Genomic DNA, 19,107 nt, shown 5'->3' with positions numbered 1-19,107 from the left:
CTATTGAGACGGAAAACAACCTCGCGGACCCCTTCACGAAGAATCTTGCTAAGGACAGACTGATGGCATTGAAGAAAGGGATGGGACTTACTTCCAGCGACAGCGACGCTCGAGAATAGAGGGAGTGTTGTTTTTGAGAAGCTTCTCTCACGCTTCTCTCACTTTCGCTGGCTTTGTTCAGTGGTGAGCTGTGACAGGTCTTTGGTCTTTGTCTGCTTGGAGATTTCTGGAAGAGCCTGGAACAATACAATCATGCATATAACAGTAGCTCTTCTCCTGAAATACGATAGTTAGACCATCCACAAAACACATTCTTTGCAACTGGAGAGCTATTCTGATGTCGTACGACACAGTTCTTAATAAGCTCTGTTTGAATATCAAGCTCCCTTATAGTTTGAGCAACTATAGGAGGAGTCAGAGTCCTCAAGTGTAGATTCAAGTGAGAGAGGACATTCTGTGGCTCGTACGGAACTAGCCCTGTAGCTCGGAATCCGCTCTTGATGTTCTGCTCTGTAAATGTAGCTTTGAATGCTTCTTTGAATGCAGAGAGAAACTCAAGCTTCATGATATGGTTTAGCCTGTTCCGTACGAAGGTTTCAATCTGACGTCCGTACGAAAGCTTTAGTGGAGCAAAGCAGCTAACGTCAAGTGGCTGAAGAATGTGTGAGGAGTGTGGTGGCATACAGAGGGTGATTATCTTTCGTTCTGTACAGTAGTGTTGAAATTGAGCCGAGAGGTGGCTCTCATGTCCATCAAGAATGAGAAGGCGATAGGTTCCAATCGAACGACTGTTTGTATGTCGATCGAAGTGTTGAATCCACTCGTACCCAATTGAATTTGAAGTCCATCCATTCTCACTTAGCGTACCCAATCGTCTGGCAATCCTGAGTCCTCGTACCAAGCAGAGAGGTGATTCTGCGCCTTGAAAATGATAAACGCCAGCAGTGCCCATCCGTACAAATTGACACCTTGGATAATTGACACCCACTCTCTATTCCCTGGCTGTATAGTCTTCGGATGGGCTCCTTGCTTCTGAGCTTGTGACTACCTTTGCAGGAGCAATAACTCCCATTGCAAAACCTGCTGTTATGATGGTCATAGAGGTCATGATGCCAGTCCAGGAAAAGTAATCTAGATTGAATCTAAAAAAGAAGAAGAAGAAGAAGGAAGGAAGGTTAGGCTATTCCTCATAACATACAGTTGTCTGCTTAGCAGTTGTAACCTTGTGGCTAAGGCTACACCCGTAATCCCCATAACAACTGTAATAACCATAATAACCGTAACAACCGTAACAACCGTAACAAGCTGTGACAAGCTGTGAGCTGTAATCGTAACACCTGCTTCATCAAAGTTGAAGATATCCTGCTCTAAGATTCCGTATTTTGCAACCGTGTTTCATACGTGGGAGAACCACCCTTCAATTATCTTCGGATCTTCACATTTTGCTCGTTCACATTTTGCTCGTTTATAATCGTACTTCTGACTAAACTTTGCTTTGATTTCTGTACGACGCTTAATCGTAAAGAAAGGAGTGATGTTGAGATGTCTGCGTCTAATTTGCGTTGTTACTCTCCCTTCACAAATCGATGGGGAAATAGTCCCAGTTCTTCCAAACAGGGCTCTCGCCTCATTCAGAGAGTAGAAGGTCTGCCATTTCTTGCACAGCTTGCGGCCGGGGTGGGAATCCACGTGAATCTAGGTCGATGATGTACTGAACAAGAGCTGACTCTTCGTATGGAGTCAAATTCTGTGATTTGGGAATAGAATTGCGTCAGGAAGTCATTTCTTCAATTCGTCAATGTAGTGTTGTTCGAGGGATATCGTACGATGCTGCATCTACTCGGACACTATGAAACTGGCCTTGGTTAATTGCACTAATAGCCAATAGTATTCTATCCTCCTGATTAGAGGATTTAGCTTGTGTTGTTGGTTGCGGCATGTTGACTTTTGTCAGGTTGACATGTTTTGGTGTGTTTTGGTGACCCACTCACTTGTGTGGCCCACTCGCTTGTGAAATACGTTATATAGATTCTAGAATATGCTATAACGTGGTTTATCAGTACCCGGTTAATATCAGTACCTGGTTAGCTTTTCACATTTTATCCACACCCTAGCTTCAATACGTGTTATTTCAATAATAAAGTATGTCTGTTTATACCCAAGAAGCTAGAATCATCTTAGCTATCGAGGCTATTTGTACGACTAAAAAGCTTACTCGTCTTCATGCAGCAAAGATCTATAACGTACCTTATTCCACACTTACCGGTAGAATGAACGGTCCAATGGATATTCGTGAGCGACGACCAGCTGTCCAAAAATTGACTGAACTTGAAGAGGAAGTAATTAGTCAACATATAATTGATTTAGATTCAAGAGGATTTGCACCCCGGTTGGCTGGTGTTGAAGATATGGCCAACTATCTCCTCGAAACGTGTCAGGGAAAGCGCGTTGGTGTAATGGTGGGTGCACCAGATGTGAGAATCTAGCCACCCAAGGAAGGGATGATTTTACTAAGACAACACACTGTCTTAGGAAACAGAGCCAAAGGGTTGTAGCTTAGACTATTCCACAACACAGCAATCAGGTGTGTGATGTAGTGAAGTGGTTCAGACAAGTTGCAACAAATGTTGAGTCTGGGAACTCAGGGGTAAGTCAGAGGTTAACACCTCACTGACTTTTCAGAAACAAGGAGTAACAAGATGAATGCTTGGAAGCTTGTAAAAGACGTGGAAGTATGTGATAGTCGATTTACTGTATTGTCTGCTTGCCATTTCTTAAGGAAAGGGAAATCCTATTTATGCTAAAGGAGTGTAGTTCTCTCATTTTCCATGACTTTCCATGACTAACCAGGCTTGGTAAATGTATTAGAAATCAAGTGCAACCCACAACTAGCTTGCTAATCATGTAACGAATGTAAGAGAATCCCATAGAACCATCTCTTGGGTTCCTAGCCTATAGGAAGTGAAAAGGAGGTCCAAGGTCAGAGTACCTATAGATAAATTATGTCATAACTTAACCAATCTTGTGGGTAACTAAGGAGCGATGACGTGTAATGAATCATAGATGGTTGTAGCAATCGTTGAGTAGTATTGCTCTTGTTGTTGGTGTGATAAGCCAAGATATGTATGGTGACTTGTAGGTTTGAGGAGGAGATTTCTAAGTTTGCTCTTGAGTTTGATAGCAAACTGAGTGCAACGAATGTCAGTATGACAGTTGGGAGGCTCTGGGCGCATCGATTTGTACGACGATGCCCAGAACTAAAGACACGTTTTAATCGTGTTTATGACTTCCAAAGGGCCTTATGAAGATCCTGTGCTTATTGGAGGGTGGCTTGAGCTCATATGAAACATGAGAGCTAAATATGGGGTGTTGGATTGTGATTTCTACAACTTCGACAAGACAGGGTTTATGATGGACGTGATCTGTCCTGGAATGGTAGTTACATGCTCCGATCGACGTGGCCGAGGCAAGGCAGTTCAGCCTGGCAATCGTGAATGGGCTACAGCAATCGTGTGCATCAATGGTGAGGGCAGAAGTGTGCCTCCATTTCTGGTCGTACAAGGGGTTAATCACCTTGCAAATTGGTATACTGAAAGTGGCTTACCACACGACTGGGCTATCAAACCAACAAGCAATGGATGGACTGACAATGAGACAGGTCTTGAGAGGTTAAAGCACTTCGACAAGCATACTGCTCGTACGGCAAAGGGCCCTTTATCGAATGTTGGTTCTTGATGGACACGAGAGTCATGATTCAGCTGCATTAAGCATATTGCAAGTCCAACAACATTATACCCCTTTGTTTGCCTGCTCATTCCTCTCACTTAACCCAGCCACTTGATGTCGGGTGCTTTAGTGCATTAAAACGGTCATACGGTCTTCAAATTGAGCACTTTATTAAGGCTCATATTAATCATATCAGCAAGGTTGAGTTCTTCATTGCGTTCAAGGTGGCGTACGAGCAGTCACTTTCAGTCCAAAATGGCCAAGCTGGATTTCTGGGGAGCTGGTTTAATACCGTACGATCCTCAAGTAGTTATATCTAAGCTTGATGTTAACTTACAAGCGGTTACACCTCCTCAGCTCCCCTCAGTAGACGAGGACCCTTGGGTCTCTCAGACGCCTCACAACCTGACCGAAGCTCTTTCACAAACAACCTTAGTTAAAGGTCGTATTGCACGTCACCAAGGAAGCTCGCTGACGCCTATTTTTAAGACAGTTGCTTCATTAGCAAAGGGGACAGAGCTTTTAGCTCACGAGGTCACTTTGTTACAAGCTGAGATATATTCACTTCGTACGGCAAATGAGGCACTTAGTAAACGCCGTAGAGCTAAAAAGACACGTATTCGTCAAGGGGGTGTACTTACTGTCGAGGATGCGCACAATATTCTAAGTCAAACTGAGGCAGACGAGCAGATTCGACGTGATAGGCGTTCAGGAGGGGGTGTTCAAGGCAAAGGGAATCCGACCGTACGACGCTGTGGCACTTGTGGAGAGACTGGTCATAATTCAAGAACATGTCAAGATACTATTATTGTACAAGATACTATTACTGTACAACCTTTAGTAGATCCACAATTAGTTTAGTTAAATTTAATTCATTGTGTTGTTTAATATTAATTCTTCGTACGAAGGTAACGGAAAAAGTTAACCGGGTACTGATATGAACCGGGTAACGTACATGTATAGCGAAAGCGCCAAACAAGCGAAAGCGCCAAAATGATGCGGTGACCAAACCCCCCAACTAAATGTTAAATTCCTCAACAACAAAACATGCCCCATAAAAACGATGAAAGCCAATTAGTGCTAGCTATCCAGGCTATGCAAAGCGACCCAAAGTTACGCCTTCGAGTTGCTGCTAGGATCTATTCTGTGGACCACCGCAAGCTAGGTCGTCGTCTAGAAGGTGTACCTTCACGACGCGATATCCAAGCCAACTCACGGAAATTAACTAACCTAGAGGAGTCCGTCCTTGTTCAGTATATACTCGACCTAGCTGCCAAAGGGTTTCCTCCTCGGCTGTCTGTTGTTGAAGATATGGCAAGTCGACTACTTGCAACACGCGACGCGTCACGCGTTGGGTCGCGTTGGGCTTCAAACTTTGTTAAGCGGCGTGTAGAGCTCCAGACACGCTTTCAGCGCAAATACGACTACCAGAGGGCTAAGTGCGAAGATCCAGAAGTTATTAATGGCTGGTTTGAGCTTGTGCGTAACACAATTGCGAAATATGGTATCGATGAAGCAGATATCTACAACTTTGATGAGACTGGGTTTATGATGGGCGTTATCTCAACTGCTATGGTTGTAACAAGCTCAGACGGGCGGGCAAAAGCAAAGAAGGTACAGCCTGGTAATCGGGAATGGGTTACAGTAATCCAAGGCATTAGTTCTCAAGGTTGGGCAGTACCACCATTTATCATTGTTGCAGGCAAAAACCACCTTACATCTTGGTATGAGAATAGTGGATTTTCAAGCGATTGGGTGATTTCTGTTACTGAAAATGGCTGGACTACAAACGAGAGAGGCATGGATTGGATTCAGCACTTTGAGAAGCATACAAAGGCCCGGAGTGTTGGTGGTTATCGCTTGTTAGTCCTTGATGGTCATGAGAGCCACCACTCAGATGAGTTTGAGGAGTACTGCAAGGAACACAACATTATTACGCTTTGTATGCCTGCTCACTCTTCTCATCTACTCCAGCCACTTGATGTTGGCTGTTTCGGCCCGTTAAAGCAGGCCTATGGTCGGCAAATTGAAGATATGATGCAGGCTCATATTTCTCATATTACAAAGGATGACTTCTTTCCTGCCTTCCACGCTGCATTTAACACTACAATGACGGAAAGTAACATTCGAGGCGGGTTCCGAGGGGCAGGGCTTCTTCCATTTGACCCTGAGAGAGTGATATCTACACTTGATCTTAAGTTAAGGACACCAACGCCTCCAAGCTCCCGCCCAGGTACTGCTCAACCTTGGGTTTCTCAGACACCAAACAACCCAATTGAAGCTATGTCACAGTCTACATTTATTAAAACTCGGATTTCACGCCATCAAAATAGCTCTCCAACCTCAATCTATGCAGCTGTTGACCAGTTTACAAAGGGTGCATCGCAAATAATGCATCAATTAGCACTGCTAAAGGGAGAGAACCAAAACCTACGACAGGCAAATGAAGTACTAAGCAAGCGCCGGAGAGCTAGGAAAACACGACTACAGCAAGGAGGATCACTTAGTCAACAAGGGGCGCAAGAGCTACAGGATGAGAGGGATGTTGTGCAGCAGGTAGAGCAGGAAATAAGGGCAAGCCATGGTCGGAAGCCAAGGGAAGAAACCCGTGCCCGTCGCTGTGGCAAGTGTGGTGAGACTGGGCACAATGCGCGCACGTGTCAGATTGTAATAGACACCTCTGAGGAAGAGGACTCCGAGTAGTTTCAATTGATTTCTAATGTTGTGGTAGATTTATCGCAATGTTTGTCGTGAGGGTAGATAATTTTGGCGCTTTCGCTTGTTTGGCGCTTTCGCTATACATGTACGTTACTGATAAATGTTATAGATATATTTAAAAGCATTTATAAGCATCTCGAACTCTCTAGAAGTTTGTAGAAGTTTGTAGAATTCTCTAGAAACATTTCAGTTTTCTTATCTTATCTTATCTTATCGCTTATCTAAACTATACCTAATTAGATGATAACTAAACCCAATAAGGTATAGACTATAGTCATGATTATACACTTTATAAATAACTTGGTTTATCAGTACGTCAGACATATCAGTACCTCGGACACTTTTCCCGAATTTCCTACCCTCTAACTTCACAACGCGTTTTTTCCACCTTTTATTATGTCAGTGATTACCCAAGAAGCAAAAATCATTCTAGCTATCGAGGCTATCCTAACATCAAAAAATCTAAGTCGTCGGAAGGCTGCTAAGCTCTATGAAGTACCTCATTCTACACTCTGCGACAGAATGAACGGCCGAACTACTGTCTACGAATGCCGGCCTGCAATGATGAAATTAACTATACTAGAAGAGGAGGTGGTTATTCGGAATATACTTGATATGGATTCAAGAGGATTTGCACCCCGGCTTGCTGGTGTAGAAGATATGGCAAATTTTATACTCGAATCGCATGGAGGGAGGCGCGTCGGGAAGCTCTGGGCCCACCGATTTGTACAACGATGTCCAGAATTAAAGACGCGTTTTAATCGCGTTTACGACTTCCAAAGGGCCTTGTGCAAAGATCCTGAACTAATTGGCGCGTGGTTTCGACTAGTGGAAAATATGAGGGCTGTAAGGACACAGGGCACCCAGCTCACAGTAATAGCATATGAGAGTGCGAGTCAGAGGCTAAACGGATGCTATCCTATAGGTCTACTACGAAGGATACAAAAAAGATGAAGGGGGAACCCCGTTGAGTCTGTTTCCTTAACTCCCGAAACGGGCCCAACTCGGTTATCCCAACCCTAGCCCTGAACCTTCCACCGCAACAGGTCTACATCGGCCCTGAACCCTATACACTTACCGTCCCCCACTATAGTGTAACTCGCTATATGATCCTCTACTGGTTCGAAACCCCACTGAGTCGGATTCCATGTTTGTAGTGACCGTAACAGTTCTGAGACAGGTTCTTCGAGTATCTAGGTACGGAGGCATCCTTACAAGGGCAAAATATGGTGTTTTGGACTGCGACTTCTATAACTTTGACGAAACTGGGTTTATGATGGGTGTGATTTGCCCTGCAATGGTTGTTACCCGTGCAGATCGACTTGTGGGCTACAGCGATTGCTTGTATCAACAGTGACGGCTGGAGTATTCCTCCATTTTTGGTAGTTAAAGGCAAGAATCATCTTGCAAATTGGTATACAGACGGCGGCCTTCCACACAACTGGGTTGTTAAACCGACAAGCAATGGATGGACAAACAATGAGACGGGTCTAGAATGGTTGAAACACTTCGACAAACATACTGCTGTTCGTGCAAGGGGTCCATATCGAATGCTGGTGTTAGACGGGCACGAGAGTCATGAATCGGCCGAGTTCCAAGAGTACTGCAAGGCACACAACATTATAACTCTTGGACTACCTCCCCACTCGTCTCATTTAACTCAGCCACTTGATGTCGGGTGCTTTAGTGTGTTGAAGCGGGCATATGGTCGGCAGATTGAGACCTTCATTAAGGCTCATATCAACCACATTACCAAGGTCGAGTTCTTTCTCGCCTTTAGAGCAGCATATCTGGAATCCATGACAGCCCAAAACGCCCAGTCCGGGTTCCGCGGAGCTGGCTTAGTGCCTTTCGACCCGCAAGCAGTGCTTTCAAAGCTTGACGTGAGGTTACGGACTCCAACTCCCTCTAGACCCTCTACTGCCAACACCAACCCTTGGGTCTCCCAGACCCCTTCCAACCCAACTGAAGCTCTTTCACAAACAACCCTCGTTCGAAATCGAATTGCCCATCACCAAGGAAGCTCGCCAACTCCACTCTGTTATACTGACATTCGTTGCACTCAGTTTGCTATCAAACTCAAGAGCAAACTTAGAAATCTCCTCCTCAAACCTACAAGTCACCATACATATCTTGGCTTATCACACCAACAACAGAAGCAATACTACTCAACGATTGCTGCAAACTCTTCTACTACATCTGTTTATGCTACATACATCACGGCATATCATTTGGACACTTATTGAACAAGTTATTAAGAAAATCTCCTCCTTAAGGGGGTGGGCCAATACTACCACATGGCATATCTCTACCAACTAGAGGCCTAGGAACATGACGATAGCTCTAGAAGCTTCTACAACCCTCTATAATTCATTACACGTCATCGCTCCTTAGTTACCCACAAGATTGGTTAAGTTATGACATAATTTATCTATAGGTACTCTGACCTTGGACCTCCTTTTCACTTCCTATAGGCTAGGAACCCAAGAGATGGTTCTATGGGATTCTCTTACATTCGTTACATGATTAGCAAGCTAGTTGTGGGTTGCACTTGATTTCTAATACATTTACCAAGCCTGGTTAGTCATGGAAAGTCATGGAAAATGAGAGAACTACACTCCTTTGGCATAAATAGGATTGCCCTTTCCTTAAGAAAGGGCAAGCAGACAATACAGTAAATCGACTATCACATACTTCCACGTCTTTTACAAGCTTCCAAGCATTCATCTTGTTACTCCTTGTTTCTGAAAAGTCAGTGAGGTGTTAACCTCTGACTTACCCCTGAGTTCCCAGACTCAACATTTGTTGCAACTTGTCTGAACCACTTCACTACATCACACACCTGATTGCTGTGTTGTGGAATAGTCTAAGCTACAACCCTTTGGCTCTGTTTCCTAAGACAGTGTGTTGTCTTAGTAAAATCATCCCTTCCTTGGGTGGCTAGATTCTCACATCTGGTGCACCCACCATTACACACTCTTCGGGACAGTTATTGCGTTGGCAAAGGGTACGGAGCGACTAGCACATGAGAACACCCTTCTGTCTGCTGAGGTACGTACCCTTCGAGCAGCCAACGAAGCCCTTAGCAAACGCCGCAGGGCTAAAAAGGCTCGTGTCCGTGAAGGAGGTGCACTTATAGTAGAGGATGCACAGGCTATTATCGCACAGAAGGATGTGGATGAGCAGGTACGATGCGACGTACGTGCGGTTGGGGGTAGTCGCAAGGAGGGGCAACCGTCTAGGCGATGCTGTGGGATCTGTGGAAAAGCTGGTCATAATGCGCGAACTTGTCAAGAAGCTATAGATATGTCTAGTTCATCTGATTCCGCTTAGTTATAGTTAATTTAATATGTTATGGTTGATTTATTGATATTCAAAGTAGAATGCCAATGAAAAGTGTCCGAGGTACTGATATGTCCGACGTACTGATAAACCACGTTAATCATGATTATGATTACGACTAAATAATCATGATTATAATTGATTTTCTAACCCTGGTAGAATATTAGCTGTATATACGACCTGTGCATATACTGTATCTCTAAAACCTCTGCTCGGCCTTGTGGGCAATCATCGCCAGGGCTTCAGTTATGCAGCCCTACTTTAACATCCTCATCGGCCTCCTCATCCCTTTCCGGCTCTTCCTTCTCATCCTTCTCATCGCCTGCACCAGTGCTTTCCTCGCTTGGCCAATTCAACTCCCTCCAGTCTTCTCCCTCTTCAATCACACATCTGAGCCTGTCTCTAATACTCTCAACCGCAAAGCTCCCCAAAAGTAGCCTCAGCGGTGGAAAACTACAATGTCCCAGTTGCCACACCAGCTCTGCGCTCTTCACCACACTCGTTGGCTGCCTGTCTCCCAACCACTGCACCATGCGCTTATAATGCTGCGCAGGGCTGGTGGGACTGCTATACGGTTTACTCGCCGGCTTGATTAGGAAGTGCCCATATAATGGGAGACCTGTGCCCACAATCTTCTCTCTCTCGGGTTGATCTGGGTCATCCCTTCGGACCAACCCCGGCTCCACAAGAGTAGCTTTAATATTAAACGCATCGACCTCATAAAGTAGAGCTTCTATGAGCCCCTCCACCGCATACTTACTCGCGCAATACGGCCCCAAGCCCGGCACACCTAGCGCGCCCGTCGTCGAGCTAAAAATCAAGTAGCGCCCATGCGCCTGCTCGCGGAAAATCGGCAGGCTGAGCTGCAGTATATTCAGCGTGCCCATTAAATTCGTCTCGATCTGATTGCGGATCTCGTGCTCATCCTGGTCCTCGCACGCGCCGATGATCGCCGTCCCGCTGCAGTTCGCAATCAGGTCGATGCGTCCGAAGTGAGCCATGGCTTTGGTCATCACGGCTTTGACGGTGGCACGCAATCGCACGTCACAGAGGGTGCCGAGACAGTTGGGGTGCCAGTTTTGCATTGAGGCGGGGGGGTTGACGTGGGTTTGGCCGACGGCGACGACGAGGTCGTTGTGCCGCAGGGCGCAGCTGGTGAGGGAGCGGCCGATGTGGCCTGTTGCGCCGAAGATCTGAGATGTGTTAGATATGCATAAATTGGCACTTGAGATATTCAATTCCTTGCGCAGCCTCTGTTGCTAGAAGGGGCTCTCTAGTCATGTGCCATGAAACAGACACCGTCCACCGCCTTGACAACTTTGAAGAAGCGAAATTGTTGACTTACTATCCATACAAGCTGCTTCGGTGGGTTATTCGGACCTGGAGGATCACAACTAGATGGGAGCTCGACTTTAAAGTCATGCCTCGCTCTATCAGGAGACGTGTGTTTGGGTTGCTTTGCGTCGCCACCACTCCCGTTGGCCATGTCCCCGGCGACTCCATGGTAGCACAAGTCTTCGGCTTTGAAGGCATCCATCCTCTCGAGACGCCTCACAAGATAAAGCCAAATCCCATGAGCGCTCAAATGCTAAAAGGCACCGGCTGATTGGCTGGGACGTGGTGAGTTATTAAAGGAAGCGGGCCATAAAGCTACGCCATGCAGAGATGGTTTTGGTGGGGAACAGTACGGGGGTTGAATTTGGGTTGATAGTGGACGGAGCTATGGTATAAAAGTGCCACGTACTTTCTGCAACGTATAACTTAACTTAGTAAAAAAAAAATTCTAGGGACATTGTATAGTTTAAAAATGGGTATTCATCAATCTCAGTATTGCTAATACTGGCTCATATCTACTATGTACTTGCTTCCCTGGCTTAAACCTTCAATGTCTTGTCGACATACTCCTGCCTGTAGGGGTTGATATCGACGTCTGGCCCACGGTTCAGCGGCGTCCACTTTGGCTCCTCCTTGAACAATCTCATTGCAACAATGAACTGTGTCGCGTTAGCTTCTGGCTTCAAGCTCAATTGGATATGCGTGGGTATGCTCACATTGCTCGTGTCGGTCGTAAACCTGTGATAAATGCCCGCCGGGAGAATAATCAAGTCGTCCTTCTCCAACAAAATCCTCACCCACTCATCCCCCTCGTTCCTCACATCAAAGTATCCCTTTCCGTCGCGGATATATCTGATCTCCTCATCCTCGTGCATGTGCTCTGCGAAGAACGACTGGACCTTCGTCTCGTAGACTTCGCCAATCGCGCTCGGCGATACGGTGATCACATCGCGGTTCTTGTATGAGCGCTCCGACGCCAGAGCATCAACTTGTTCGAGCTCGGAGTAGTTATAGTAGAGGACTCCCACGCGCGAGAGCTGGTAGAGGGAGACCTCGCGCCCGGAGTCGTGGGGTTCGCGCTGGTCGCCCTGGGAAGCCGTCAGTGGAAATGCGACATGGAGAAGACGGGATAACTCACGGGCAAGTTGTCGTACCAGTAGGCTATCATGTTGGCGTATGTAGGGTATAATATATTCTAGAAAGACGAAGGATCAAAGGGGTACGGGTTGATTTATAGTATTTCGTTGGAGAGAAGCTTGATTTGTGATGGTTTACCCCTCGTATTGATGACGGACGATTGGTGACCCCACCAGTGCTGACCAGCGGGGTTGCACCATTTCACATGATTTTAGCCGTATATGCACATTTACAACCACATTCATACTGATCAACATAACCCGTATTGATCATCTCGTCATATTTTCTTGAAGAACTCTAGCAAGGTCTATGAATGTAAACCTTTCTCGGGCTTGATTCGTGGTATAATTCCACGTGCGATAGTCTCATCTCAAACTTCATCCCCTGAGGTGGGACCAAGGGACCTGGAGAGTTATAGCGATTGGTAAAATTGATATTTGGCTCAATCTTTTCACCGCCACTTCTTTTTCCCCTGTCACAATGTCTCAAAGGGACATGGCAGAGTAAGCCTCTTCCTGATACTTGGCTACGCCAAGAGAGTTACGGGAGTAGCATACTCAGGTCTTCTACTGGCCTGGTAGATGTATGCTGGTGTGCTGTGGTAGCCATCGGGCAAACTCACCGCGGCAAAGTTCCTGAAACTTTGACCAAAGCCTAGATAAAGCCTCTCAATCCCAGTCATCATTATCGCTGTCTTCCTTCAGAGCTTTCTTGACGCCAAATCTAACGCCACCATCGCCCTGCGTCTTCGCTCTTTGGACGACGCCAGATCCAAGTAGCCGCGCTTCAAGGTCGGCAGTAGTGAAGTTATCTGCAGTGTATGACAACCCCTCGAAGCCTACGATCCTATCGACGCTAATACCACCAACGAAACAGATAACGCAAGGCAGGACCTGGACCCTTAGCTTCGTAACAAGGAACGGGGCGTTATCAACGTTCATCTTGAGGAATCTGGTATCGAAATGCTTTTTAGCCAGTGCCTGTTGAACGCTACAGTTAGAATAGCACTCCAAAATACAGTTCAACCGGCAAGCAAACCTCAAGGTGGCTATCCATAACCCTGCAACGTTGAAAGTCCTCCTTTGAAAAATGTACCACGGCATGCTTCGAAGATGTAGTCAAGTCCATCAATGCCTTCTCATCTTGAATTTCGGTGTAGTCGCCAAATCCCTGGTTCTTCTGGGTCTTTGCCCGTGTAAACTCGGCGTGAAGCTGTTGTATACGCTGCTCTCTGAACGCGTCGAGAGCTGGGGAGTCTTCTAAAGACTCAATGAGCGCATCTTCATCATCCGAGTTATAGTCGGTCTTATCCACCAGAGCTGCCACTTGGGCATCGATTTTAGCCATTATTGCTGGTAGGATGCTCTCACAAGTAACCCCACCAGTCAATTCTGAATCGCTAGATAATTGCGATAGGCGACCTGGGACCATGATGGGGCCCGTGCATACTTTTTGTGGTCCCAAATATGCTTATGTAAGCGTAATCTTGCCTCCTGGTTGTGGTCTAATTTGGGAAGACCAGAAAGGTGGGCAAGTCCAGTTCTCGAAAACCAAAGGAAAACTCGCTCCTGTCCAATTCCGAAACAATAGTCATTCGTTACCTGATGCTGATATAGTACGGACGGCGACAACGCTGCAGCTTTCAGACCTCCCCGTTTGACCTGCTCAACGGGCTTTGTATTCCCCTTTTGCTGCATAACCCAAGCGCATCGGCTTTCAGCTCAGGAGACAGCGAGTCTTCCCAACCGCAACCATGGACGGCAAGAAAAGAGACGATGATTATTCGATTGAGATCCCTACGAAGGCGTCCCGTTCTTCGCCAGCACTCAACAGACCGTCGCCCAGCATGGGGATGCCTTCGGCGCCTTCGAGCATCGTGAACAACCCAGGGCTTTCCGTGCTTGCATACTGTTTGGCCTCCATCAGTATGACGGTCATCAACAAGTTCTGTGTTTCAGGAGATAAATGGAACATGAGCTTCTTTTTTCTGGGATTCCAGGTATGTCAACATCCTCTGGCGGTAGAGAATTTGTCTAACAAACTACAGTCGATCGTTTGCATTATTGCGATTCAAGCTTGCAAATCCATGGGCCTCATCAAAGACCTAGCGAAGTTTGACAATGAGAAGGCAAAGAGATGTATGCTTAGCGCGAATATCCCACTACCTGACGCTTGCTGACCATGGTGTAACCAGGGTTCCCAATCTCCATTCTCCTCGTTGGTATGATCTACACGAGCACCAAGGCTCTCCAATTCCTCTCCGTACCAGTGTATACCATTTTCAAGAACTTGACTATCATCGTTATTGCATATGGAGAAGTCCTTTGGTTCGGAGGAAGCGTCTCTCCTTCGTCCCTTTTCGCATTCGGACTCATGGTTCTCAGCTCCGTCATTGCTGCATGGGCAGATGTTCAGCACGCTTTAGCAGCCAGTGCTGGCACCTCGACACTTTCGGGCCAGAACATCGAAGCAGCAGCCCAGCTTTCTACCTTGAACGCTGGCTATGCTTGGATGGGACTTAATGTTTTCTTCACCGCCTCCTACGTCCTGGGCATGCGTAAGACTATCAAGAAGATGAACTTCAAGGACTGGGACAGTGAGTTGTTTTCCCGAATAAGATATTGACCAACGTACTGACCGATTCACAGCCATGTTCTACAACAATCTCCTTACCATCCCGGTGTTGATCGTCCTCTCCATCCTCATCGAAGATTGGTCATCCGTAAACTTCAACGCAAACTTCCCCGTCGAGTCTCGCAATAGCCAAATTCTGGCAATGATTTACTCTGGCTTGGCCACCATTTTCATCTCCTACGCCTCAGCATGGTGCATCCGTGTTACCTCATCGACGACGTATTCCATGGTTGGAGCCCTCAACAAGCTGCCAATTGCCGTCAGCGGTCTTGTCTTCTTCGATGCCCCTATCACCTTTGGTAGCGTGTCAGCTATTCTTTTGGGTTTCGTAAGTGGAATGGTCTACGCATGGGCAAAGGTCAGACAGACTGCTGCATCAAAGATGAGCCTGCCAACGACCAACATTCCAATGAGCGCCAGCAGCCAGAGTGCGCGTGATGCCAACGCATCTAAATTCTGAGACCGCAGCAATCGATCAGACTATTCTTAAAGAAGGCGTTTGCTAAAGGAGCCTCAAGGGTTTTATGCCGGTCCGTTCTTGGAATTCAAAGCCTCCGGGACACGCGGGTGGAGAGATGTTTGGCTTATGACGGTGGTGAGGGGAGGGATGTTAAGACGAAGATGGCGAGATGCAGGCACCGACCTACGCCGATTTGTTGGTTTTATTGTATTATATACTTGTTCTCTAGCATAGACTGCTTGTTTGTGCGACAGAGGCTGTTGGTCTGTCGCATACACGGTTTCTGTATTTTCTTGTGGGTTATAAAAGGGGGGATTAGGCGCATGTCCCACAGCAGCTATTATAGTTATAGTAGTACGATTAATGCGATACCAGAGAATCTCGTTCTACGTGAAACTGCAATACACTCGATTAATGCCTTCGGTCCCTGCTTAACATGCATATGTTGTTTCTGTTTACATCCCTGCACTTGTCTTGCTTCTGTCTTTCCCCTTCACTCCAAATACGGAGAAAACCCAGAGGGTTCAAGCTACATTGTTGTAAATCGAAGCTAAATAGTGTATATTAAATTGATTTTAAACCGTAGCAGATCAATTCGATCAAAACAACGTTTCGCATTTCGTCTTGGCTCTTTTTCATTGTTATCATCGACTCGAGAATTGGTTGCCCGTCTTCCCTAGCCTTGCGACAAGGCTGACTTGACTGATCGCCCAAATTCTTGGGATGCCACCATTCCACTTCTAGCGTCACCGCCCGGGGCAGAACGAGAAATACATAAAGTCTCTGAACTCCAGCTGCCCAATAGGGCTGTCTTGCACACCAGCTTCTCCCCTTTGAATTGGCTAAACTGTGGTTTTGGGCCCTAGGAATCCTCCAATGCCAGCCAAAACCGAATGCCAGAGGCCATCAATCCTCTTCGTGGACGCCTATGACTCTTTTACGAATAATATCATATCGCTCCTCACGACAACTTTGAACTGCTCTGTGAGAGTGGTTCGCATCGATACACTGCTCTTCCCTACCGATGCCTCTCTCGCCGAGGAGCTGAAACAGTACGATGCAGTTGTTTTGGGACCTGGACCCGGGCACCCGGAGAATGAATCAGACGTCGGGTTGATGCGGAGAATATGGGTAGCATCGGCCTATGCCAATGGGGGTGGAAGCGACACCAGGGTTGATATCCCCATACTCGGAATATGTCTAGGATTCCAAAGCTTGGGATTGCAAGGCGGTGGAGCCATTCGGAGACTGACCGGGGGCGGCATGCATGGTGTTGTCAGGCGCGTAACTCATTGCGGCCGGGGAATATACCAAGGAGTCGGAGAGGTTGATACGACGCTTTACCAGAGCCTTTGTGTCGATCTTGGGCAAAATGAAGTATCAGCTGAGATATGGGAGGCCGAAAAGTGGACTGCTAAGTGGAAATACACTGGGGTCGATAGGCAAGGCACAATCGAACCTCTGGCCTGGGTGGAGCAGCAAGTTGAAGGAAGAGATAAGAGAATCTTGGTGGCATCGAAGCACTCTGAGAGGCCATGGTGGGGTTTACAGTACCACCCCGAGAGCATATGCACGAATGAGGAAAGCAAAAAGGTCATCTTGAATTGGATGGGTGAGGTAAAAAATCACAACGCGCAGACTGGAAGGAAGATTGTACGGGGAGGGAGGGCAAAGGCAGGAATGCCAGTGCGATCCAGCCTGTTGGCACAAACGGAAGCCAAGAAGTTCAAAATGAATGGATCTCGAGCAGAGTATGACTTCGAACATGAAGACTTGGATTATGGATACGCGTCTAGGGTCGTCGATTTGGGCGGCAACGTGGACGTGCCAGACGTTATTGCGCGCATGGAAGCTGCTGGCCGGGACCTAATTGTCTTGGAGAGCACAAACAACAATATTAGGGGAATTGGCTCCGAAATGGTCAGGGGACGCTACACCACCATTGCTCTCCACGTGGATAATGCCTTGCGAGTAGAGTATTCGGTCGGCAACGCGTTTGCAAGTGTGTTGCCCGCGTCGAAGACATCCACTTCGCGAAGCAACCCCCAGAAGGTATTCATGGGAGGATTTGGTGGAATATGGCCATTCCTTGCAGGCTATCTCGATAAGAGGAAAATCAACCACGGGAATTTGGACGTGCCGTTTTGGGGTGGGTTTATGGGTTATACGACGTATGAGCTTGGCTTGGAGGGCATCGACGTTTCGCCACATTCCCCAATTCCAGCTGATGGAACCGATCGACCGGATCTCAACTTCGCGTGGGTTACTGACAGCATTGTCATCGACCACCAAGAAAATAAGGTGCATCTACAGCAGCTTACGCAATCATCCATAAACCAGGATGCCGAGCTACTTTGGTGGCTTGACGGGCGGGGTCAGGAACTCGTCGATTTCCTTCGTAGTGCATCGTCTGCTCTTCCAAAGACCGCTTCTGTTTCTACGGAATTCGCAAGTCCGTCAAAAGTCGGGGCAAAGGCATGCACGCCAGATTCCAGCGCATACGAGGCCTCTGTTCGGACTTGCCAGTCGTATATCTCCGCTGGAGAATCTTACGAGCTGTGCCTTACCTCCCTCTCAACCTTGAGCGCTCCTATCGTTCCGATCTCATCTTCGACGCCTCTCTCGTCTAAGAATGCTCCTGCCCTATCGAGCCCGGCATGGTCTCTCTACCGCTCTCTCCGAGCTGCACAGCCTTCTCCTTTCTCCTCTTTCATCCGCCTCGGTCCTGCTACTTTCATCTCCTGCTCCCCTGAGCGTTTCCTGTCATGGACCTCCTCTGGGCGCTGCGAGCTGAGGCCAATGAAGGGCACGGTGAAGAAGAGCCTGGCGCCGACTCGTGCAGAAGCAGAGGCATTGCTAGACGTCGAGAAAGAGCGCGCGGAGAATCTTATGATTGTCGACCTCGTCAGACATGACCTATACGGTGTCTGTGGCGCCGGTAACGTGGCTGTAACGAGACTCATGGGAGTTGAGGAGTACGAAAGTGTGTGGCAGATGGTGACTGTAGTCGTTGGCAATATACCAGGAGGCGATGGAAATTCAGGAAGCGGAGCAAATCTCAACATGAAAGGGGTTCCCCAGGAGATCTCCACTAATGGCTCAGAAGAAGGGCCGCGGTACTCTGGCATCGATGTCCTTGCTGCATCACTACCGCCGGGATCAATGACTGGTGCGCCGAAGAAGAGAAGCTGCGAGCTGTTGAACGAGATCGAACATGGACGAAGGAGCCTTTACAGCGGAGTTGTGGGATACATGGATGTCGGCGGTCGCGGCGACTTTAGCGTTAATATTCGCTGCGCGTTCAAGTGGGATGATGAGTGTCAGAACGACGAGGGCCAGGACACCTGGTACGTCGGGGCTGGCGGAGCTGTTACAGCACTCAGCGAGGATCGGGCCGAGAGGGAGGAGATGGAAACCAAGCTGTTCAATACGCTGAATGGCTTCGGCCTTGGCCTTAACTTGGGCAGGCCGCCAAAACCAACCTGAAATCTCCTGGGTGTATTACTATAGGAGGGCTGGCTTGTATTTTTGTTTACATCTGGCGTATATTGCGCGGCGTCACACAGAATTATCGGCGAGGTGTGGCATGACTCAACGTATTATGGGATTGTATTTTTGGAGCATTGGAAACATCTGGATATTGGCGGGCGTATACACCACTCAACGTGGAATAGAGTTACTGTGCGTAAGCTATGGAGTTAGTTGTACTGTAAATTATTATATTTATACAGGGCGGAAATCCCAACTTGGTTAAG

General features: G+C 47.3%; 5 protein-coding genes across 5 annotated transcripts; 2 read left to right on the top strand and 3 right to left on the bottom strand.

Annotated features, from left to right (window-relative positions):
• Positions 1-10,028: 10,028 nt before the first annotated feature.
• VC83_00340 (uncharacterized protein) lies at positions 10,029-11,323 on the bottom strand (the record flags this gene model as incomplete). Its single annotated transcript, XM_024464034.1, has 2 exons — positions 10,029-10,979; positions 11,132-11,323. The coding sequence occupies 2 exons, from the start codon at positions 11,321-11,323 to the stop codon at positions 10,029-10,031; spliced, it is 1,143 nt and encodes a 380-aa protein (XP_024328736.1).
• A 337-nt stretch (positions 11,324-11,660) lies between these two features.
• On the bottom strand, positions 11,661-12,289 carry ADI1 (1,2-dihydroxy-3-keto-5-methylthiopentene dioxygenase; the record flags this gene model as incomplete). Its single annotated transcript, XM_024464033.1, has 3 exons — positions 11,661-11,780; positions 11,838-12,209; positions 12,260-12,289. The coding sequence occupies 3 exons, from the start codon at positions 12,287-12,289 to the stop codon at positions 11,661-11,663; spliced, it is 522 nt and encodes a 173-aa protein (XP_024328416.1).
• Positions 12,290-12,369: 80 nt separating this feature from the next.
• VC83_00338 (uncharacterized protein) lies at positions 12,370-13,689 on the bottom strand (the record flags this gene model as incomplete). The annotated part of the gene is made up of 2 exons (XM_024464032.1): positions 12,370-13,238; positions 13,297-13,689. 2 exons carry the CDS (start codon positions 13,687-13,689, stop codon positions 12,927-12,929), a joined length of 705 nt encoding a protein of 234 aa, XP_024328417.1. The 3' UTR covers positions 12,370-12,926.
• Positions 13,690-13,802: 113 nt separating this feature from the next.
• VRG4 (GDP-mannose transporter into the lumen of the Golgi) lies at positions 13,803-15,741 on the top strand. The gene is made up of 4 exons (XM_024464031.1): positions 13,803-14,257; positions 14,306-14,396; positions 14,453-14,854; positions 14,907-15,741. The coding sequence occupies exons 1-4, from the start codon at positions 14,012-14,014 to the stop codon at positions 15,350-15,352; spliced, it is 1,185 nt and encodes a 394-aa protein (XP_024328412.1). The 5' UTR covers positions 13,803-14,011; the 3' UTR covers positions 15,353-15,741.
• Positions 15,742-16,228: 487 nt separating this feature from the next.
• On the top strand, positions 16,229-18,838 carry VC83_00336 (uncharacterized protein; the record flags this gene model as incomplete). The annotated part of the gene is made up of 1 exon (XM_024464030.1): positions 16,229-18,838. The coding sequence occupies one exon, from the start codon at positions 16,229-16,231 to the stop codon at positions 18,836-18,838; it is 2,610 nt and encodes an 869-aa protein (XP_024328413.1).
• Between the last annotated feature and the right edge of the window lie 269 nt (positions 18,839-19,107).

This window comes from Pseudogymnoascus destructans, assembly GCF_001641265.1.
Source record: "Pseudogymnoascus destructans isolate 20631-21 unplaced genomic scaffold scaffold_1, whole genome shotgun sequence".
In the NCBI taxonomy this organism is placed as follows: Eukaryota; Fungi; Ascomycota; class Leotiomycetes; order Thelebolales; family Thelebolaceae; genus Pseudogymnoascus; species Pseudogymnoascus destructans.
Note: the sequence above shows the minus strand (reverse complement) of the source record. Positions and strands in the feature narration are given on the sequence as shown.